Source organism: Dendrobates tinctorius, unplaced genomic scaffold, assembly GCF_039654945.1.
Source record: "Dendrobates tinctorius isolate UK_male_01 unplaced genomic scaffold, ASM3965494v1 ptg000009l, whole genome shotgun sequence".
Classification (NCBI taxonomy): Eukaryota; Metazoa; Chordata; class Amphibia; order Anura; family Dendrobatidae; genus Dendrobates; species Dendrobates tinctorius.
Window position 1 is genome coordinate 21,557,489 of NW_027361677.1, and position 24,106 is coordinate 21,581,594.

At 42.2% G+C, this 24,106-nt stretch overlaps 1 protein-coding gene across 1 annotated transcript in view; it reads left to right on the forward strand.

The window, feature by feature from the left end:
- LOC141097080 (cadherin-1-like) overlaps positions 1-23,888 on the forward strand; it is a 40,410-nt gene extending 16,522 nt beyond the window's left edge. Inside the window, exons 3-16 of the mRNA XM_073584052.1 lie at positions 10,185-10,393; positions 11,973-12,101; positions 12,229-12,384; positions 12,468-12,612; positions 13,543-13,718; positions 14,355-14,483; positions 14,569-14,751; positions 14,842-15,086; positions 16,188-16,330; positions 17,738-17,962; positions 18,085-18,300; positions 19,254-19,384; positions 19,464-19,607; positions 21,818-23,888. Coding sequence (XP_073440153.1) covers positions 10,185-10,393; positions 11,973-12,101; positions 12,229-12,384; positions 12,468-12,612; positions 13,543-13,718; positions 14,355-14,483; positions 14,569-14,751; positions 14,842-15,086; positions 16,188-16,330; positions 17,738-17,962; positions 18,085-18,300; positions 19,254-19,384; positions 19,464-19,607; positions 21,818-22,024 — 2,438 coding nt within the window. The 3' untranslated portion in view covers positions 22,025-23,888. The remainder of the gene's footprint in view (positions 1-10,184; positions 10,394-11,972; positions 12,102-12,228; positions 12,385-12,467; positions 12,613-13,542; positions 13,719-14,354; positions 14,484-14,568; positions 14,752-14,841; positions 15,087-16,187; positions 16,331-17,737; positions 17,963-18,084; positions 18,301-19,253; positions 19,385-19,463; positions 19,608-21,817) is intronic.
- Positions 23,889-24,106: the final 218 nt, after the last annotated feature.

The following is a 24,106-nucleotide window of genomic DNA, read 5'->3' on the forward strand; positions in this document are numbered from 1 at the left end:
TGTTAGTCGAGGTTCTTTATCCAACATCCGCACAATCTTGTGTTGAAATCTCTTGTCAATTTTTCTTTTCCATCCACATCTAGGGAGGTTAGCCACAGTGCCATGGGCTTTAAACTTCTTGATGACACTGCGCACGGTAGACACAGGAACATTCAGGTCTTTGGAGATGGACTTGTAGCCTTGAGATTGCTCATGCTTCCTCACAATTTGGTTTCTCAAGTCCTCAGACAGTTCTTTGGTCTTCTTTCTTTTCTCCATGCTCAATGTGGTACACACAAGGACACAGGACAGAGGTTGAGTCAACTTTAATCCATGTCAACTGGCTGCAAGTGTGATTTAGTTATTGCCAACACCTGTTAGGTGCCACAGGTAAGTTACAGGTGCTGTTAATTACACAAATTAGAGAAGCATCACATGATTTTTCGAACAGTGCCAATACTTTTGTCCACCCTCTTTTTTATGTTTGGTGTGGAAATATATCCAATTTGGCTTTAGGACAATTCTTTTTGTGTTTTTTCATTTAAGACAAATTAAATGAAGATAATAATACCAAAGAATTTGTGTTTGCAATAATTTTCAGGAAGAAACCGAGTATTATCTGACAGAATTGCAGGGGTGTCATTACTTTTGGCCACAACTGTATTTAGATAATATGTGACACTTATGTGGCACTGGATGCACTATTGTGAGTACTACTATTATTGTTTGGGAATGTATGGCACAATTCTGTAGACATTGTATTGCACTATCATCAGGATATTGTATGGTACTATTATGCGAGGCTAGGGGGCACTGAGATGTAATGAACATATGGCACTATTATGTGGCGAATGTATAGCACTGCTATGTAAAGATTGTATGGCACCATCATGTGGGTAACGTGTGGCAATGTGATGTGAAGACTGTATAGCTCTATGATGTGGGTACTGTATTGCACTATGATGTGAGTACTGCATGGCAGCGAGATGTAAAGACTGTATGGCTCTATGATGTGGGTACTGTATGGTATACTAAATGGTAATGGTCTGTAGACACTGCGTGACACTATGGTCTGGGTGTTGTATGACACCATTGTATGGGTACAGTAAGACTTATGTGGGATTGTGTGGCAGTATTATCTGTACTAAGTGACACTATTATATAGGACTGTATGGCGCTGATGTGAAGACTGTAAAACTATTATATGGGTGCTGTATGGGACTGTTCTGCATGTTTTTATGTTGACAATGGAATATTGTTGCACTGATGTGAAAACTTTATGGCACAATTATGTTGGACTGTAAGGCACTGTTATTTAGATACTATAATGTAAGTACTGAAAAGCAGCATTAATAGCACAATATGGCCCTGTTCTGAAGACACTGACATTATCTGGGTACCTTATGGGACTATTATGTGGGACTTTTAGGCTCTGTTATTTAGTCACTATATGACACTATTATACTGTATTAGTACTAAAGGGCACGATAGTGAACACTGTATGGCACTATCAAATAGGCACTCTATAGGACTTATGTAATATAGATAAAAAAAAACAGCTGGACAAGATAAAATTGCCATGCAGAAGGCTGTGCCTATGCCGTCTGTTTAAAGGCCTCCACAATCATTGGGCAGCGTGTGTCAGGGTTAAGTAGGCACTGTATGATACTATTGTTTAACAGTCCCCTTGGGATCTCTACATCTGGTTTTTAGAGGAGACAATAATCAGTGAATGGGTTGATCAAAGCTTGGTAACGTGTACATAAGCCTACGCATATGGAGCCTTCATGCAGAACATTGCAGCTCCTCTATCATTAGCAATTGGTATCAGTTTTGATTTTTTTTTTACATATTTTCTTAATTATTCGCAATTGCTGCATTAGATTGCCATTAGATAAGCCTGTAATTAGAGCTGAGCATTCTGAATATTGATACGGGTGCATCATCTTTGGGTGCGCCTGCCTTCATTATCAGTAAGTGCTGGCTTCTGCCTGTTTGTACTGCTTGGCTTACGTGGGAGGAGGTGGTCAGTCCTGTTCATGGCGGTAGCCATCTACTCCGGGAAGAGTGATTGCTGATTCCTGAAACCATACAATCCTACGCAACGTCTACACTTCCAACCCAGACGCAATGAGCAATAAGATACTGTTATTTTATTGATTTACACATATAATAAGGAAATGTCCTGTCGGTAAAATGTCATAAGAAGCCTTCATAGGTCATCAATTTAAAGCTATGCAAGAAATGTCACCCTTCCAGAAGCATTAATATGGTTGTCCAGAAGAAAAAAATATGGTGACTTTCTTTCAAAAACAGTGACATGCCTGACCACAGGTTGTGTTGTAATGCAACTCATCCTCATTCACTTCACAGGAGCTGAAATGCAATACCAGACACAACCTGTGAGCAGGTGTGGCGCTGTTTCTGAACAAACCAGACATGTACTTTTATACCTATCTGGTAAATAGATGAGGGTTCAGAGACCCCTGTACTATGTCAGTATTTCCTAACACAATGCAGACTTCTATACAAGGAAAGATCTTTGAACAAATTATTAAACAACATGTATGTCAATACCTGGATAAGAATGAAGTGATTAAACAGAGTCAGCATGGGTTTGTAACTAATAAGTCATGTCAGACTAACTTAATTTCCTTCTATGATGGAATCACTGATTGGGTGGATCAAGGAAATGCTGTAGATATAGTATATCTTGACTTCAGCAAAGCATTTGACAAAGTCTCTCATACAATCCTTATTGAAAAAATAACTAAGTATGGAATGGACAAGGCAACTGTTAGGTGGATTCATAATTGGCTTAGTGATCGGACCCAAAGAGTGGTCGTAAATGGCTGCACATCCAGTTGGAAGAATGTCTCAAGTGGGGTACCACAGGGCTCTGTCCTGGGCCCTGTATTGTTCAACATCTTTATCAACGATTTAGATGAAGGAATTGAGGGTAAACTGATTAAATTTGCTGATGACACAAAGCTAGGAGGGATAGCTAATACTAGAGAAGAGAGAGAGAGGATTCAAAAAGATTTAAATAAACTGGAGAAGTGGGCAGCAACTAACAGAATAGTTTTTAACAGGGAGAAATGCAAAGTACTACATATGGGCAATAAAAATGAAAAAAGCATATATAGAATGGGAGGAATAGGGCTAAGTGACAGCACATGTGAAAAAGACTTGGGTATACTAATAGATCACAGACTGAATATGAGTCAACAGTGTGATGCAGCAGCAAAAAAGGCAAATGCAATTCTAGGATGTATTAACAGAAGCATACAGTCTAGATCATGTGAAGTCATTATTTCCCTCTACTCCTCTTTGGTCAGACCTCATCTGGAATATTGTGTCCAGTTTTGGGAACCACATTTTAAAAAAGACATCAACAAACTGGAGCAAGTTCAGAAAAGAGCGACCAGAATGATGACCGGTCTGCAAACCCTGTCTTATGAGGAAAGGTTGCAGGATTTGGGAATGTTTAGTTTGCAAAAGAGAAGACTGAGAGGAGACTTAATAGCTGTCTACAAATATCTAAAGGGCTGTCACATTGTAGAAGGATCAACTTTATTCTCATTTGCACAAGGAAAGACTAGAAGCAATGGGATGAAACTGAATGGGTAGAGACACAGATTAGATATTAGAAAAAACTTTTTGACAGTTAGAGTGATCAGTGAGTTGGACAGGCTGCCACGAGAAGTGGCGAGTTCTCCTTCAATGGAAGTCTTCAAACAGAGGCTGGACAGACATCTGACTGGGATGATTTAGCGAATCCTTCTTTGAGCAGGGGGTTGGACCAGATGGCCCAGGAGGTCCCTTCCAACTCTACGATTCTATGAAACAGCCCCATGCACAATTCCAAAAATGACAAGGGCAAAATCCCGTAGCTGTAGGGTGACACATAAATTCCTTCCTTGCTTCAGGAGCAGAGCGACTACCCTGAATATTTGTGCTTTTCGCTAAGTAAACTTGCATTTGCGCTGCTCATACAGGCATGTCGTCACGCGAGGACCCTTCAGGCTTCTTAATTGTCTTGCAGGCGTTGTGTATATACGGCGCTATTTTACCAGTAATACATTCTTTTTCCAATGGGCGAGGACACCGACAACAGAATAAGTGTTGATTTAAGGGGTTTACATCTCTCACGACAGGGACATTTCGAAAGTCATTGTTATGTTGGGCATTTCTAATATTAGGCTTTTATAGTGGAGAACGGCTGCAGCTGAAGCAGAAACTCTTTGGTCTTGCAGATTTTCAACGCCCAGGAATTCCACAGTTGCCATAAGGTACAAGAGCAGGGGTGGACATACCACCGGTGCAGCTTAACAGGGGCCCCGAAGGAGAAGGGTCTCGATCAGCTGCTGAGACATCTTGTCTATCATAGATCCAGCGGCACCATCAACACTAAGAGGATCGGAAGGACCCGCCCGAGTCATTTACAGACAGATGGGGAGAGGGCCGCTCTACAAAAGACGCTGGATGGGGCCTCCGTCCGCTCAGTGTTGATGAAACGGGAATCCATACCCTTATTTGCATTGGGTGCAAAAGCCCAACGAGGTGAACTGGAATATAAGATGGTATGCATGCAACGTGTAGGAGCATGTTCACACTGCCCTCCTTCTTCTTTGAGCTGGACATTACATTTTAAAAGCTTTCCAAGGTTGGGTGTCCATTAGTTGGGGTCTCGGTCCTGCTCAGCCTTTATTCACATTTACATCATTGAACATATAGTAAGGTTTTAATACTAGAGGTTAGGACTCTCCTGAATAACGTCATAAGGTCACCTTGACGTGGTGGGATGGCTTTTGTTTTGTTTTTTTAATCAAAATTATTTGAACTAAATACCCTATCTTATTTTCATGCACTATTGCAATTATTTACTGCATCATATTTGCTCATTTTGTTATCTTTTGTTTTGTCAGTCATAGTATTGCAGTGAATAGTGCAAATTGAAGTTCATTAAGCCACTAACAAAATAAAGTAAAAGAAAAAAAGTTTTCTAAAATTTAAAAACATAAAAATTAAAATAACCTTCTTTTCCTCCATTAATATATATATATATATATATATATATATATATATATATATATATATATATATAATAATTTGGTAATACTGATTTGTTAAAAGAAGAAAAAAAATGTTGCCTGAAACGCTGTAAAGAGATTTAAAAACAAGACTCCCAAATTTTTGGGGTCACAACATGTTAGGGTTGCGGATCGCACTAAATCTAAAATATAATAAAGTGTGATCGCAACTCGGAGTCTACCGTGCAGAGATGGCAAACTGCTGCTCGGTAATGGCGGACACTAGCTGAACACCGGCGGAGTAACCGCTGACCCGGTGTGCACAAGAGCGAACTCTGTTACAGCACAGAGCCGCAGAAAGAGACACCGAAGCCTGTTACCTCACAGAGGCGCCAGGGATTAACCCTAGAGAAACGCTGTACCTTGTAGCAGTCACAGGGTGCAGCCGACAGTTGTTACCACAGCGCCGCCCTGGTGCATGCCACTAGCCAGCCTAAGCTTAGCGCTGGAAAGTGCAGTAACTGCACACGTCATCGTTGAGACGGACACTGCGGCGTATGTGGTACAGAGGTTTTTTGTGTAGATGACACTCTCTGGCATAACGTGAGACTGGAAGCACTGCGGCGCTATGGAGTGCCACCGCTTGGTTCTGACTGAGGACTCTAAACCCTACCAACATGCGTATCAAAGGGAAGGGGTTTCATAATGAGTCATTCAGCGGTTCACAAGCATCCATCATCACACACATCACTACCAATTACTGTCCATACTAGCGCATGGCCGAGCGGCCATGCAAACCTTTTATAGCAGCGTCCTTCCGGGACCTTCCTGATGGTCCAGTCCGAGCTGGAGAAGGACCTGAGCATGTGACCTCCGATCTCCAATGAGAGATCGTCCCATGGGCATGCTCAGTAGACCGAAAGGAGGACTTAGTCCCTGGAGTAGCTCGCTGCTGACCAGCATGCGTTGCTATAGCTGGACCAGAGGTGGCAGCAGCAACCCTACCTACAGAGCTAGTCTGAGCAGAGCGCTGGGATCGACGAGTCTGCTGAGCAGCCTCCTCTGCGGCCGGAGAGGAATGGGAGACCGCCGAAGGCAAGGCTCTTGATTCCAGCAGTGCAGCGACAGGAACCCGACGCCACAACAGATCCGAAAGAAAATGCAATTAAGAGATCAAACCATCTTGTTCAACCAATAATAGTATCAATAAAGACGTAATCTCGCCATGGAAAAAACGAGCCCTTACACAGCTCCATCAACAGAAAAATAAACTTGGAAGTCTCAGAATAAACTGACACAAACCAAGTTTTTCTTTTACAAATTTCCCATTTTTTATGATATCTGTTTTATCCCTAAACACTATACATATGTTTTTAAAAACTATGTCGCCCTCGTATAAGATTTAATATACAATTATTATTTTTTTTTTTTGAGTGGTGTCTGTCCTGGCAATAAACCTCACAGCTTGATTTAGGGGGGCCCAGACACATGTCCTGCACAGGGGCCCTTCACAGTCAGTGTTCGCCCCTGTACAAGAGGTGATGTGCAGCTTCCCCTAAATAGTTGATAGCTGCTATTTTCAGTAGTCTGACCCGCTACAATCACTTGACGAGAAGGAATTTTATATCCAGGACCACCATAGCGTGCGGCTAGACAATGCTCCCATTGTATCATCACTGATTGCACGGCGACCTTTGCATCTTGAGAACAAATTGGTGCCTTCTTGACCTCTGGATAGTCGCAGTTACCCTGAGACTGATAAATCACACTACATGGAGCGTATGAGGCTCCGTCTCCCAATATTATAACACATAAATCACTGATACATGCCATCTCGGCAATCAATTAAATGGCTGGAATAATTGACAAGTCGATTAGCGCTCATTAAAAAGGAACCCTTCATAGCGGCTGATACAAACTATATGGGACAGGGCGATCATTAAAAAAATATTCCCAAGTCTGAAATTCATCCTTGGGGGCACCCAAGTGATTTTGAGAACCAGAGCGGTGAACGAGCATGCACATTCCTGCTCCATTCACTCGTAATGGGAGCGCTGGAGATTGCCAAGCGCTTCATTCAGCCGGTCTTCGGCACTCCCATAAGAATGAATGGAGCAGCAGTACGTATGATTGACTTCTGCTCATTTGGTTCTCACAATTTGTGGAGTCCACGGCTGTTGAAAAGCAAAGCGCTCACTTTTCTGGTCACAAGTCGCGTTCGACTTTTCCATTATAGACCTCTATCTAATTCACGTGTGATAGTTTATGATCTGTATTCGAACCAATATTTTCTCCAACTGGTCCTAGTTTTTGGGTTTCATGCTTTGATGTCATGCAGTCAAAGTGGTTGTGTATCCCTCTCCCCTTTTACATCCAGCCATACAATCCCCTCCTTATGAATAGAGCTACAAACAAGTGACAGGTGCGCTATAGAGCGCCTACGCTGCCGCCGCCTACCAGGGAGATCAGATCTTTGTTACTCAGCTTGTTTTCATACAATACACCTTAGGTATTTTGTTACCCCTCAATCACAGGCTATAAGGAATTATCTGTGAGCGTCCAGGAACTTTCCCTGCCTGTATCTTATTTATCTTGTGATTTTTGCAAACGCCGCCGGATGCTATTCACTGCTGGTCTTACAAAGCCAAGACAAGTTGTGCATTGTGCCCGAGACGTGTCAGGTTACAAGGGAGAACTTTGATTGGGGCATCAGCTTACAAGATGCCGATGCAGGTACGTAGGGATCGTCTTGTCATTGACACCAAGTGTGTTGTCCTAACTATTAAAAAAAAAAAAAAAAACTTTTAAAAAGCACCGAGGAATTTGGAGGAGCAGTTGTAGTAAAGGTCCATTAGGCTGCGGACAATGCTGATAAGTTATATGCTTGCAATATTCCGCTTCTTAGCCTTTTTGTGTAGCTAGATATACATTATTACTAATATCCTTGTCAACTTCTAAAAGTTACACTTTCCCACGATGCCAGGTTTCTGTCTCCCTGAGATAGTCTGGTGAGATCTTGGCAAAAGAGAAGACTTGCCGGTAGAGAGTCCATCAACTCTATGGGGAGTCACCTTTTGCCAGGAACCTGTCGGATAACTCGTCAAATACTTGAATAGTGGTATCTATATAAATCCATAGAGAAGAAAGTGGACTGGCACAATCCGTCACGTACAAAAAATATCCTTTATTGTGGCATCAAGTTACCAACAGCAGGCAGATAAAACCATGGAGCAAGTACAGACGACGATCGTTTCGCGATTACATTGCGCTTCAACAGGTCCTGCCTGCTGTTGGTAACTTGATGCCAATAATTTTTTGCACGGGACGGATTGTGCCAATCCACTTTTTTCTCTATGGATATACAGACTATTTTCCTTGGAAGTGGCACCCGTATTCCCTGATGTGTGTGCAGCTTCATTAACCCGAGGTCAGACAGCTGTGCCTTTGTCCTGCTTTTCTTCTATGGTATGTGATTTGTATCTATATAAATAATGGGATCAATGTGGATGGTGATTTAGCAACATCCAATTTCCCCATGATAACACTGAATAGTAAAGGCACTCAGTGTTCTCATATGACGATAGGAATAGAGAAGCTGTACTGATGGGGCCATCTTCAGTGAGAGGGTAGGAGCGTGCGCGGCAATGGTAATGGTGCGGCATGGTCTCTGTACCAATCTTAGTGGCTGAGTATGTCATCACCCATAATGACCGCACACTTCCATTTGCTGTATTTCTGCAAAAATCTATTAAAAGCGTGCAATTCTTTCCTTCCTTGTCTGGGCTCTGCGTTATGAAACATCCTCTCTTGAATTGATGGGAGAAGCAGGATTGTGAAAAAGCTAATGGCACTGTCGCCGACTTACAGACTGCAAAACCTCAATTTCTGTTGCCCCCCATTTGCTATGCTGGGTGACATTTTGTTACAAAATTGGGTTCAGCTGAGCTACAGTACCACATACGGATGCGCTGCAGAAAAGTGAGAGTCCCCCTATTCAGAATCCCACTGATGACAGATTGATGACCTGTCCTATGGGTGGACCATCAGTAGTACAAAGTCCCTTTAAAGTGGTTATTCAGACTTTTTTTTTTAATTAATGGCCTATTTTTAGGATTACTTGGTGGTCCATCACGTTGTCTCCTTTGGTGACCACCAATTCTATAACATTATATAATGGGAATATCCAATTATTATGCGATATGCTCCAGTGCGCCCTCTGGTGGTGGATGTAAGCAATCAGAATTTTATAATTTGGGTTTGATCTCTATCACTTTAAAAACGGAAACTTCTTATAGACCATATTTGTCCCATACCAGGGAGACATTCATAATCACCCTAAGATACTCATTAATAATACTTTCTATGGGTGCACAGTGACCCATTAAATGTCAATGAATAGGATTAGCAGTAAGTGTTGAGTGCTCCCACCCCATATAATCCCCTGATTTTGAAGAATTATCCATCTATTGTAGGTGGACCACATGAAATAATTAGATCTTTGAGTATCCGGAGATGCCTGATTTTCAAAACCTTCAAAATTACATCCTGATTCTTGACGCATAGATGACAATGCCAATTGTAATGACTTCCCCCGTGTGCAGGACTGTAAGCAATTCAGGATAAGTGTCACTCGCCAATCCTGGAAATACTATTCAACGATTATATCCATTCCCTTGTTATTCCTCCTGGAAGTATATGAACAAACTGACAACTTGGTGTCGCCATTCTCTTTGTCAATTGTGTGTGCTCCTACAATGTCCAAAACGTGAAGTTTTGACAAGCGGACTAGTAATAGTTATCAATGTATGTAAACATTTCCAGGAGGAATAATAGAGGAATAAAGAAATGCAGAATTGTTGCTCTGGAAACTTTATTTTATCAGGAATATAAGTATTTACTAAAGCACACATGTCCGGAAAGGGATCAGGTTCACTTTACGTCCTCTATAGGGAATTTTACAATATATGTTTGGGTGGAGACTTCTCCAACAAAGCTCCCTCTTGGGGCAGAATGGTCAGTGATAACTTTGCACTACTATATGGCATCTATTAGGAGAAGGCGCCCAGGTTGGAAAGTAGTATTGTGATGTGGATAAACTGACAGGCAGTGTTTTATCCCAGTGACCCTGGAGGAAATCGCTCTGATTAAATCTTTTCTCTGTATTTCTTCCAGTGGACTTAGAGAAGTGTGAGGCTCAGATTGCGATACGCTATGTCTCCGGAGACCCCAATTTCCAAGTCCAAGCGGACGGTACAGTCACAGTGAAGAATCACGTAAAGCTTCGAACACAAAGAAAGTTCCAGGTTGTTGCTTATAATGAGAAGACTGAAGTGTCGTCCACCACTGTAATCCTGAAGAAGGAGCATGTTCACCATAGACAGGTGCGTGGATAACGTCTGGGAATGATCCATAGGCTGCATTCACACTAGGTTTCATTATTAGATCTGTTTTTTTGCTATTCGTAATATGAAGTCCACTCACATGGAGCGGCGTTGTGTGGGTTATGAGCTTACAAAATTTTGCCTCCCGCTCCTTCCCCAAGTTGCCTGCACTATAAAGTGATCGGCACATGGAGGCATGCAGCAGGGGCAGACAAGTCATTGATGTAGGGGCCCAAGAGGTAATGGCGCCCACTCCCATCTCCAACACGGCAAGGAGCTTCTTGGTCGCTGCCTAGGCAGAGCATAGCAGCTGATGAGAGAGTCTTCTCCACTGCGGCGCTCTGCATAATCAGTGACGGAGATGAGCAAAAATTAGGACGTAAAGATTGTAGACGGTATTGAACCACGTGCACTGCACATGACTCAATAATGTCATTCCTAAATCTGCTTTTATATTTTTACATTAATAGAGTTAAGAATTGTTTTGGAGTTAGACTTAGGGCTAAGCTTAGACTTAGGGCTAAGGATTGGGTTAAGGTTATTCTTAGGGCTAAGGATTGGGTTAAGATTTTTCTTAGGGCTAAGGATTGGGTTAAGATTTTTCTTAGGGCTAAGGATTGGGTTAGGGTTATTCTTAGGTCTAAGGATTGGGTTAGGTTTATTCTTAGGTCTAAGGATTGGGTTAGGGTTATTCTTAGGTCTAAGGATTGGGTTAGGTTTATTCTTAGGTCTAAGGATTGGGTTAGGGTTATTCTTAGGGCTAAGGATTGGGTTAAGATTAATCTTAGGGCTAAGGATTGGGTTAAGATTTTTGTTAGGGCTAAGGATTGGGTTAGGGTTATTCTTAGGTCTAAGGATTGGGTTAAGATTATTCTTAGGGCTAAGGATTGGGTTAAGATTATTCTTAGGGCTAAGGATTGGGTTAAGATTATTCTTAGGGCTAAGGATTGGGTTAGGGTTATTCGTAGGTCTAAGGATTGGTTTAGGGTTATTCTTAGGGCTAAGGATTGGGTTAAGATTATTCTTAGGGCTAAGGATTGGGTTAAGATTATTCTTAGGGCTAAGGATTGGGTTAGGGTTATTCTTAGGTCTAAGGATTGGATTAGGGTTATTCTTAGGGCTAAGGATTGGGTTAAGATTATTCTTAAGGCTAAGGATTCAGTTTGAGTTAGGCTTAGGACCAAGGCTATAGGATAGGCTTAGGGTTTGACTTAGGGCTAAAGTAATGACATGATTACAGAAAAAAATGTAAGGAAAAAAATAATGTAGAACTTTTTATTTTTTGAATTTCCGAACAAAAAGTAGGAGGTCAAAGCGCCAAACTATAAAATTATAATAAAATCAGTATTTTCCTCATATTACAATACATGAACTTGAGGGATAAGGGGTTCAATATTGGACTAATTGAAGGGACTCTGGAAACCCCAGTGACTCGCGGGTGAGAGAGCGCAAAATACTTGCCTTGTTATGAAAGCTGGCAACCCACGCTAAGTCGCTGCTAACATGGGTGTAAAAAATTGTGTGTGCTAGGGTAGAAAAGACTTTAGATAAATAATATTCTTACTTTTCACCTTCTCAGTCTGAACCTGGACACCACCACCATAAAAATGCTGAATTCAGCCATAGAAGACAGAAGAGAGACTGGGTCGTCCCTCCGGTATACACACCTGAAAATGAGAGGGGGCCATTTCCCAAAAGAGTTATCCAGGTGGGTAGTATGCAAACAGAATGACATGAACATAGCTATTACTGCCATTAGTTATTGCGGCTGGGGCCCCTGTAAGTAAGTAAAGCTCCTTCCTTTACTTAGAAGAAATCTTCTTTGCCTTGTGTAGATTAAATCCAGCAGAGCCGACGAGATAAAGGTATACTACAGCATCACTGGCCGCGGGGCTGATTCCCAACCTGTGGGACTCTTCGTCATGGAGAAGTCTACTGGTTGGTTAAACGTCACCAAGCCATTGGACAGAGAAGAGATACCGAGCTACACTGTAAGTTTCACCATCAAGACACAACTTGCAGATCTGTGATGTGTTCATGGCCCGTGTTCTCTGATGGGTATCTGCATTTCCAGATCTTTGTTTATGCCGTATCCGCAAGTGGCGTAAGCTTGGAAACTCCGATAGAAATTCTTATCACAGTCACGGATCAGAACGATAACCGCCCGTACTTCACACAGTCGGTCTTTGAAGGCGAAGTGGCTGAAGGTTCCATGCCAGGTAAAAGATAACATCAATTACTTAATAGCCTATGATCCTAAGAGGAAAAAGTCTCCATGCACAAAGTAGGTGGAAGCTAATTGATATTGGTGGGATTGTCCAACAGACTAGTGCATATGGGGACATCCCGACTCTTCCCAGACAGATTATGTTGGATTTCCTACAGCCGATCCTTTCGTTCTCTGTGAGATTAACCGACACCAGAGATGTCTAGTAGTGGCAGTCTCATAGAAAATGACAGGAAGGGTTAGCCACGGAGGTCGGGGTAGATATCTGCAGGCCAAAGAATTGTTCTACTGACGGCTATATAATGTATATAGGGGGTCTTAAGGCTTGGCAACTATTGTACCACCGTGACAATACATTGCCAGGGGTGGAATGATTAATCGGTCATTTTAGCATTGCAGAAAGGTCAACAGCCCCAAAGTCCGAGCCATTAACCCCTTAAAAGGGTTGACCACTTTGGCCAATATCTACTTTTCATGGCACCGATGCACATAAGAGTAAAGTTGGCACTAGTCATCTATCTCAAGAAGGGATGAGCATGTAAAACTTCAGCAAGCTCGATTATTTGTTCGTAGTGTAGGTAAGCAGCCATCAGGAGTTTGGCAGCTTACTCCTTTATCCTTACCAAAAATACATGCACGCTCAACTGAGCGAAGCGTACATGTGTATGAAGGGGTCGCAACAAGAAAAAGATTTGTTGGCACTAAGCTGATAACTGGAGTAAGTGACCCTCCTGGATCAGCTGTGTTCTCCAAGAGTTCAATTTACTTGCAGCTCCATTCCATCACATGGTGTAATATTTCATTTCCCCTGCGGAGGCGCTGCATATAAACTGGACACTTTCTATCGGGTTATCCATCAGATTACAGTCGAACGCTGGATGAATCCTAGTAAATTCACTACTATACCCCTTTGTTTTTTAAGGTACATCTGTGATGACGGTGGAAGCATTAGACAAAGACGATGCGATTAACGTGAACAATGGGATTGTCGCCTACAGTATCACCAGTCAGGAGCCAGAGCTTCCCTCCTCTAAAATGTTTGCAATCGATCCCGTGTCTGGTGTGATCAGTGTTTTGCAAACTGGTCTCGATCACGAGGTACGAGTCAAATTCTACGAAATAAAAATAAAGATTTTTTTAGTAAATTAAGACAGTCATTGGTAGAAAATCCGATCTAGAACAAGGAAGCGTGTATATGTGCCTTTCTCTTCATTGTCGCCAATAGGGGGCAGTGTGACAGCAGGTATTACTGGTAAAGATATTCAAAGACAATATGCACATGAGAGATTGTAATACAGGGTAAAGGCACCCATACACAGACTGTGAGACAGGACCGATGATTTTGATGGGAACGTGTATGGGAGCCTTAAAGGGATAGTCCAATATATGAAATGGTCTAAGGGGCCTCCAGACTCGCCCCTGACACATAATATCGGGGGAAAATATGGATCCGTCAAGTTTGATTTCGGACTGCCGATCCTTTTGTTTTCAGTGAGATAAGCCGCCGCCAGAGTTTTTGGCAGCGACTTTCTCAATAAGAACACAGAAGCAGAGCGAATATATGGAAGAGTTGGGGGAGATTGTTGCCAGCCGAGCCATGGTTCGTTCTGTAGCTATCTTTTGTGTATGAAGCCCATTAGACTAAGTTGAGTCGGTGTGACGATAAAAAGCACAAACCCACACGTGTTCCAATCTACTGAATATATATCTTTAAAATACTTTGTCTATTTACAGAAATATCCACAATACAACCTAGTCATCACAGCAACGGATCAAGAAGGCGCCGGCTTCGAAACGCATGGTAAAGCTGTGATCCGCGTGACGGACACCAATGACAACCCTCCAATTTTTGATCCCTTGACAGTAAGTAGAGAGACAGCCTTTCATTTTAATGAGAAGTAATTTTTTTTTTCCGGGGCAGGATGTTCACTTTTTTTTTCATTTCCAGTACAGAGCGGAGGTGCCCGAAAATAGCGTTGGCTTTGAAGTTACTCGGCTGACAGTCACAGACGAGGACACTCCCAACACAGACGCGTGGCGTGCCGTGTACAAGATCATCAAAGGCAATGAAGCCAATGTGTTTGGAATAAGCACCACTTCAGACAACATGGGCCTCCTAACAACCGTAAAGGTAAAATTCTAGCAATTGGTAATGTCCCTTGCAGCACAGAGTATTTCAGGAAAGCGCATGTAACTTTCTCCTGATTCTTTTTCTTTGCAGGGGTTGGACTTTGAGGCAAAGAAGGAGTATATTCTGCTCGTGACGGCTACAAACAAGGCAAACTTTTCGGTGTCACTCCCGACCTCCACGGCTACTGTGACTGTGATCGTTACTGATGTCAACGAGGCCCCAGTGTTTGATCCAATAGAAAAAAGAGTTTCGGTCTCGGAGGATTTACCCAGCGGCCAGGAGGTGGCATCATATACCGCTGTAGATCCGGACAAGGTTCAGAATCAAAAGATCACGTACGTTGGTTACATGTTATTTCATAGATAGCCCATTTTATCATTACTACTCCAAATCTAAAAGGGGGCTCTAGTGGCACCCTCAGCGATCAGCAGTAATCTGTGGAGAATCTGGCCGTAAGTATTCAGTATTCCTGCAGCGCCCCCTGGAGGGGAATATAGCATTACTCTTCTTAAAGAAAACCACATGCATCTGGTGGATCTGAGTAAGTGCTGGGAATCACTGTGTCTGCAGAGCCCACTTGGCTCATTTTCTGCAGGACAAGCATGGTGGTTGTGCACACTGCATGTGTGGAGCAGGCTCAAGTGCCGAGCCGCTCCATACAGCGCAGATGCTGGCTGTATTTTACAGCTGGAACTCGGGCCTACAATACCTGGTGCGATCAGAGCTGCTCCGATTGCAACTGTTTAAACCTTAAACGCCACTGTCAATTGTGACAGCGGCATTTAAGAGGTTGGAAAAAGGGGGATGTGTCCCACTGTCCATCAACAATTCCAATGGGATTGTGATGGCAGCCATGTTGTTTGTATACCAACCTGTGACTGTTTAGTTGATTATTAGTAACTCTAATAGTACACTGCAACATTATAGTATTGCAGTGTATTGTTCAAGTCCTCTAGAACATTTAATAAAAAAAAGTAATTATTTAAAAAAAGAAATTAAAATAAATCTAAAAAGTTCATGTATAAGTCTCCGAACTAATAAAATAGGATATTTATCCCATGCAAAAAAATGTAAATAAACAAAAATAGAAAATTGCTGTTTTATTGTAATTTCATTAAAAAGAGATTAGAAATGGTAATGAAAAAACTGCAGCTCATAGAGAAATAAACAAGTTCTGATACAACTCTATCAACCGGAAAAATAAAAAAAGTTGTAGATGAGGAGGAAAAATGGAAGTGAAGAGGAACCCACAGAGCGTCAGTCGCCCAAGGGGCCACATAAACCAGGCTGGGAGGCCTCCTTGTAAAGACACTACTTGTAACCTTTCACCACTTTGGTTCTAGATAATAAATGTTATCATTATTTATAGGATGCAGCATTGTTTTTGCCAGATAGGCCACAACGTCCTTCATGATCATGGTTTATGTCCCCTGCAGATATTATATTGGTCTTGACCCCGCTGGATGGCTGTCAGTGAACCCAGAGAATGGCATTATCACTGGAAATGGCCAGTTGGATCGAGAGTCGATTTTTGTCAAGAACAACACATACAAAGCCATCATCTTGGCTGTGGACAATGGTAACTATCAATTTATACCTGAAGCTTGATATGGAGATGCTGAATACATTGCCGTTGTAAATAAAAAAGGCCGGACCTTGGCAATGTTGGTGGAAATAGTCAGCAGCAATCACATGCCCGTAGACCAGAACACATTCTGTTACAAGCAGAAGATGCAATGATGCGATCTCATCTTGTACAGCCGTGTTGCCTGAGCCGCATTGACTTGGGCCGACCGAATTCATATGTCCGTGTATCACAGATGAGGACGGATGGATGGACTGGCCGCTGCGGGTCTCCTGACCCGAACTCCAGGTTGGGAGATTCACAGCTGGTTCGGGCATCGTGACTCGTACTTTGACCGTCTGAATTCGGCCTTAGTTGTATAATGGAACATTCTGCAACAAGACATCTACTTGCTCTGAGTGAATGGAGCCAGTCTTGCCGGAAAACTGATGCAACATCATTGTGTGACGTTCCACATCACATCATTATCTGCATCTCAAAAACATTTCTAGAATTTGACCTTTTCTTACTTTCGACTCTGCAAAAATTCTTACTGTTTCTCTTATTCATTCTCGTCTGGACTATATTAACTCTGTAATAATCGGTCTCCCTCTTAAAAAACTCTCCCCCCTCCAATCTGTCTTGAATGCTGCGGCCAGGATCATATTCCTTGCCAATCGTTACACCGATGCCTCTACCTTGTGCCAGTCATTACACTGGCTACCCATCCACTTCAGAATCCAGTACAAACTTATTACCCTCACTCACAAAGCACTCCATGGCTCAGCACCACCCTACATCTCCTCCCTTGTTTCAGTATACCACCCTACCCGTGCCCTCCGTTGAGGATGACCTGAGGCTAGCATCCTCAATTAACAGAACCTCCCACTCCCGTCTCCAAGACTTTACACGTGCTGCGCCAATTCTTTGGAATGCACTTCCCAGGTCAATACGATTAGTCCCCAATCCCTACAATTTTAAGCGTGCCGTAAACGCATTTATTCAGACTGGCCTATCGCCTCAACACATTAACCTAACTATCCCGTGTGGCACAGTCAAAAGTTTTACCATAACCAGGTTCCCCGCATCATGTTCCCACATGCTTTATGCATCCATTAGCCCTCTGTGTCTGTACTGTTACACACTTAACATTATGGCTGGTCTGAACAATGAAGGCAACTGTTACCAACCACCTTTCGTGTCTAATTTTTTTTTTTTTCCCCTCAGACTGTAAGCTTGCGAGCAGGGCCCTCATTCCTCTTGGTATCTGTTATGATCTATGTGTCTATTGGTATGCTGTAATGTCTATTGTCTGTACAAGTCCCCTCTGAAATGTAAAGTGCTGCGGAATATGTCGGCGCTATAGAAATAAAATTATTATCAGACGTATTGCTGTACCTGACACTTTGCTCTTCTATACAGGTTCTCCAGTGGCTACCGGAACAGGGACCCTCCAGCTTGTTCTCCTTGATGTTAATGATAATGGTCCCTTTTTGGAAGAGGATAGGATTACATGGTGCCTGAAGAATGCTGATCCTCTGCTTATCAACATCATTGACAGAGATGAACCACCATTTACATCCCCTTATATGGCAGAAATCAACCGCGAGGCCCGGGAAAACTGGACCACCACGGTGGTGAATGACCGTAAGTACAAGATTGGAATTTACTAGTCAATGTTCTTAAAGAGGATAACCCCTAATAGGGCGAATCCAAAATGATTCCAGCAATGCAAACTTTTTGATGTTTTTTTTTTTTTTTAATTGCAGAGTTTGAGATAAAACCTAAGAAGGAACTGGAAGAAGATCAATACACCATAACGGTCACCATCCTTGATGCCGGAGGGGTTAAAAACACAACTACACTAAAGATAGACGTGTGCGACTGTGATCATGGCACAACATGTTCTGGGGCAAAGGCGCTGGCTGGAGGGCTGGGGATCCCTGTGATTCTTGGCATACTCGGGGGCATCTTGGCACTTTTGAGTAAGTCCTTCTCTCCGTCTATATGGCACAATGACATTTTGGCTGAGGGCACTGACAGTGGCTCCAATTCATTAAGATTAGTGTATTCAAGGGAGAGCTGGAGTAAGACGCATCACATGGCGTGCGCCTCTTTAATCAATGTGCGCCGCGGCCAGAAATGTAAGCCAGGCAGGGGCTTGTGTAAATTTGTTATAATTTATGCCACTATGATGAATTTGTCGGGCGCGCTAGGCTACGCCCAGTGCCATCCAAGCTCTGCACACTTGTCACAAAATTTGGCATGAAAATGGCAAAAGTTAGGAATTTATCGTATAGTATTTCAAACAGGCTACATTAGACTTTAGGCATTTACTGCTATGAGGTTATCCATGCACCTGCCAAGCACTTCATGCCACTCATTATGCCATACCATATAGCTAGCTACCTACATACAGCAGGTACCTGCCTCTAATAGCAGCAACCGGAGCCAGCTCCAATCGCTGCTGTTTAACCACATATATGCCACTGTCAATTTCTGATGGCAACATTTAAAGCACAGAATCCAAGTGGTGCATCATTTTAAGCGCTCATTACCTCCTTTCCCCCATAACGTAATTATGAGTTGTAGGCTCCTGTTGCTACCATGTTGGTACTCCATCCACAGGCTGGAGACTGTCATTTATATTGTATACTGAAATACATGTGGTATTACAGTATATAGGATAATCAGTCAAATGAAAAAGGGGAGAAAAATACGGTAGGTGGATGCAGAGAGGGGTTAAAGTTTCTCCGAAAAAAAAAACAGAGGAAAATATAAACAGACACCTACTGGTATAATATGTGATAGTAATGAAGAGAGTCATGGAAAATGAAAATTTACATTTGATCACTTTTTTCTGCTGAGGTCACTTCATATAAAAACAGTGAAAAAAAACTGCATGGATAATAATGTTTTTTGGTTTTTGCATTTCTAGTCTTGCTGTTACTTCTCCTGCTGTTTGTGAGAAAGAAGAAGGTCGTGAAGGAGCCCTTATTACCTCCAGAAGATGAGACTCGCGATAACGTGTATCATTACGATGAAGAGGGCGGAGGAGAGGAAGACCAGGTACCGTACCACGAGGATCCGCTCTCACAAATGTCCGCTTATTACCGGGCGGCTTTTTAACATTCTACTTTTCTTGAAGGATTTCGATCTGGGTCAACTTCACCGTGGTCTCGATGCCCGTCCAGAAATCATTCGTAATGACGTTGCACCGACGCTGATGCCGGCTCCTCAGTACCGGCCACGTCCGGCCAATCCTGATGAAATTGGAAACTTCATTGATGAGGTAGGAGAGAGGTTTTAGTTGAAGAGGTTCCAAGAGGTGGTCATGATTCTAGTAGACTCAGACAGCCCCCTTTTATTTAATCAAAAATTCAAACTTGAGGACCTGTATCAAGTTTTCTGACCATCCTATTGGTTTGGTCAGAGTATTTACTGTATGGGGCCAACCCTATTGTCCTCTTCTGACGATCATACCATGTGTCCAGAGATCTGTTGGCAATATGACCATAAGGCTCCTGTATATGTCAATCTCCAGGCGGCCCTATTTCACGTCATATACGGACCACAATATCGTGGGTCTCCTGACTTTATAGGCATATATAAGGTTTCTAAGTTAGGTTCAGGAGACCTACAATCACTCTGGACCGTGAAATGTGTCCATCACGTAAATTAATTTTTAATCAAGTGATGGGCCTCAGAATCAGCTCCGCTGATAGGCCCAAGTTACTCTGATCAAACCTAAAGGGCGTTTCGTTTTTAGACTCGTGCTGCACTATGAGGGATTATTTCAGATGCAAATTGCAGTAAATATTTTAGGCCAGTTTGGCCCTGTCTATCTAGCTGGGCCCCATCAATTGTTAAGAAAAGTAGGAGTCAATTCATAAACATTGGAAAAAGGCTGACATTTTTGCACAAAACTGGTATTAGGCAAAATTTTCAGTGTTTTTTTTTTGTGCCAAAAAAGAAGCATCCGGACCTCTATAAATTCCCACAAATATGTCCGATCTTCGCGTGCCAGGGGTGAAAAATGAGCCACGACTCGTTCCAAGAGAGATCTCTGTTGCACTGCATCTGTTTCATGCGCGCTCACATTCACTGACCGCAAGCTGACTTCTTGAAAACCATGAAAAATATAAACACATTTTCATTGGTCCCAATTCAACATTGACATTTTTTGCATCAAATTCCTCCAAATTCCACACAGGGTTGATTAATTTTGCGCAAAATCAAAAAATGCTCTTTTTTATTTGACCTTTTTTGTGACCTTTTAGAGAGCAAAAAGTTTCATGACTTTTTAAAATGTTGCATGGTAGTTGTCAACTGCACATAACAAAAAAAATTATTACACAGATTTTGTACTACGCTGTGGTACTTGAGTACAACTGAGTGAAAATTTTGTGACATTTTCAAATGTCGCAATTGATAAATTAGCCGCACATAGCTGGATATTGAAAACCACACACAATTGGCAAGCTTGGAGGCATTGAAGAATAAGTGGCAAGTAGATGTAGGTGATTTAACAGATGATGAATGGGAAGATGCACTGCAAGAAGTCACGAAAGTTTCGGTTAGCGAGGCGCAGAGTGTGTCACATCTTTATTTGCTTCATCGAGTTTATCGAACTCCTGTATGGCTGTTGAAAATGGGCTATGCTAGAGAGGCTGATTGTTGGAAGTGTGGCATGCCCAATGCAGATCTGATACACATGACCTAGAACTGTCCCCAGTTACGTAGGTTTTGGGGAGATGTGACTGATTTACTTAATACTGTCTATCAATGTCAAATGGTACTAGACCCCAAAATGGCTCTCCTGGGACGGGTGGAGAATTTGCCACTCTCGGAGGGACACCAGCTGGCAGTCTCACGAATATTATATCAGGCTCGTAAGAGAGTGGCGGCTCACTGGAAGGGATCTTCTGTACCCACAATCACGGAAGTTAAAGATGCAGTTAATAATAATATAGATATGGAGAAATATGTGTACCAAAAGAGAAGAACAATTAAGAAATGGTAGGCTATGTGGGCGCCTTGGTTGGACACACCCAGGTTGGCGCCTCCTAGATTAACATGGATGAGAGCGTTGGGGAGGATATAACCGGAAAACTGTGGCTGTGAGAGACCAAATGCATCGCGAGAGAAGAGAGTCTTTTGTCGGGTGAGGGCGGGGGGTAAGATGGGTGGGATTTTTGTGGGGTTCTATTGTGTTTATGTAATACACTATTTGAGAACTATCCTGTATGTGATTACCTGTTTTTTCAGTTTTTGAAAATGTTTAATAAAAAATTACCTGATTAAAAAAAAAAAGGAAAACCACACACACAAAAAAAAAAATTAAAAAGATTGAAAATAAGTGGAGCAAAAGAAAAAAAAGGCACAAAAAAATGTATACATCGGGACCACATACTGTATATTAGCATTATTGCAATATAATGGTGCAAATGATAACGATTAGGACTAATAAATCTAATAAAACGCATTTTTTTCCTTTACCAGAATCTGAATGCTGCTGACAATGACCCCACCGCCCCTCCGTACGACTCCCTCCTTGTGTTTGACTATGAAGGTAGCGGATCCGAGGCCGCTTCTCTCAGCTCCTTGAACTCCTCCAATTCAGACATGGACCAGGATTACAGCGGTCTGAGCAACTGGGGTCCACGCTTTAGTAAATTGGCGGACATGTATGGGGGAGACGAGGACTAGATTGTGGCCGGCATATGACAATAATAACGGCTGAAATTGTGAACTTTTTTTTATCACTTCGCACTGGGAAAAAAAAGGACCTGGACGAGAATTTTTTAGCTCTGCTGCCCTCTTATCTAAAGCTGGGGTGTCATCACAGGACAGCGGTTGTACTCCTACTACTATGACTATAACTGGATCTCTTTAAGAGAAGCAGCTGTACATTCTTCCAAATTCTACTCTTTTCTTTGTGCCTTTAAAGCAGTGATCTCCAACCTGTTACTCTCCAGCTGCTGCAAAACGACAGCTCCCATCATGCCCCGGCAGTCGCAGGTTGTCAAAGTATGCTGGGAGTTGTAGTTTTCCAACAGCCGCAGGTTAGAGAAGTAATGCTGTTTGCCAAACATATACCAGATTTCTATATTGTGCTTATACATTTTTGTTGTTGTTATTTTATACAATGTGATTTAATCTCTTTATGTAATTTATCCTTGGGATGTGTTAATTATGTTAATGAAGAAACCGTAAAAATTCTATCCAGAGAACTATATTTTTATGCCTACATGATATGTATTTGCAGGTGTTCACGTACCAAAATATTACTGTTGCTGGTGACATTCTAAAACTTTGCAACTTTTGTAACCTTACCCCTATACCCCGGCAACTATTCATTCTACAACTATTCTACCCTTACCCTTTTACCCCTGCAACTATTCATTCCACAACTAGTTTACCCTTACCCTGTTACCTCTGCAACTATTCATTCTACAGCTATTCTACTCTTACCCTTTTACGTCTGCAACTTTTCTACCCTTACAATTTTACCTGTGTCACTTTTCTACCCTTACACTTTTACCTCTGCCACTTTTATACCTTTACACCTTTACCTCTGCCACTTTTATACCCTTACACCTTTAAACTTGCCACTTTTCTACCCTTACCCTTTTACGCATGAAAATCATCATTATTCAACCATTCCACCCTTACTTGGAGAATAAAATCTCGACGCACCTCCGTAATATCTGCATTGTATCTTAGGTATATAAGTGTGTGGAGTCTGACACATTTGGTAAAGTGTCATTGAGAAGTACAGTCATTGCCTGCTACAATGTAGAAACCATACTGTAACGGTGCACATACGGAGCATGGGATGGGTCTACTAAAAGCAGGCAGTGGTTGAGGTCACATCCATGCTGTGGGGCTGGGACTATATAAGGAAATCATTAGGCTACATGGAGCTACATAGTGACTGTGGCCATGACACAGGTCACGTGGCCACAGATCACTCTCCTGCTACATTGCAGCTTAATGCAGGTGTATAGTCATATTACAACCCACAACTCGCAAGTAAGAACCAGGGTTGTTTTTTTGTGACGTACTTGTTGCACTACCTTGGGAGTTGTATTGTAACCCCAATTACCTGCAATGTGCTGCCAGGTAGCAGCGGCACAGAGCGCTCTTTGACCCCACAGCCTGTGCGGTGGCCAAAGTCGGCGTTTAGCTATAGTCTTAAAGTCTATTCCAGTTCCCAGAACAACTGCAGTCCTCTCGACCTGAACGCAACAGCTTCATAGGTATACAGTTTGTAAGGTTGTTGATTTTGGGGTCATGAGGCCCACACCCAGTATGGAAATTCCAATCCATACATGACCGTGAAACACTGGCATGTGGAATGCCTTGGGTGTCATCTTTACATTTCGCCTCTGGCACAAAAACCAACTCAATTTCCCTAGATTTTGCAAAAACTGAGGCTTCCCGATCGAAACGTCTATCTACTTCAAAAATCGCATTGAAAGCTTTCTAGATTTTAATTGTTTATACTCGCTTATATATTTTTTGTATAAAAATAAAATTGTTTATATAAAATAAAATGTTTTACAGTGATCATTAGGTCTCAGCTCTATTCACTAAATATAAAAACCTTAAAAGAGCAACTGAAGCCAAAGCAAAATCCATGGGGTTTCCATGCTTGAATGTGGCATTAAAGAGGACCTGATGCCATAAATATGTATATTCCTTTTAACTTGGTGTAAATGATGATGTTTTATCAAATCGATGTTTTTCTTTTGTTCCTGCTCCTCTCTGTTCCTGAGATATGGCCCC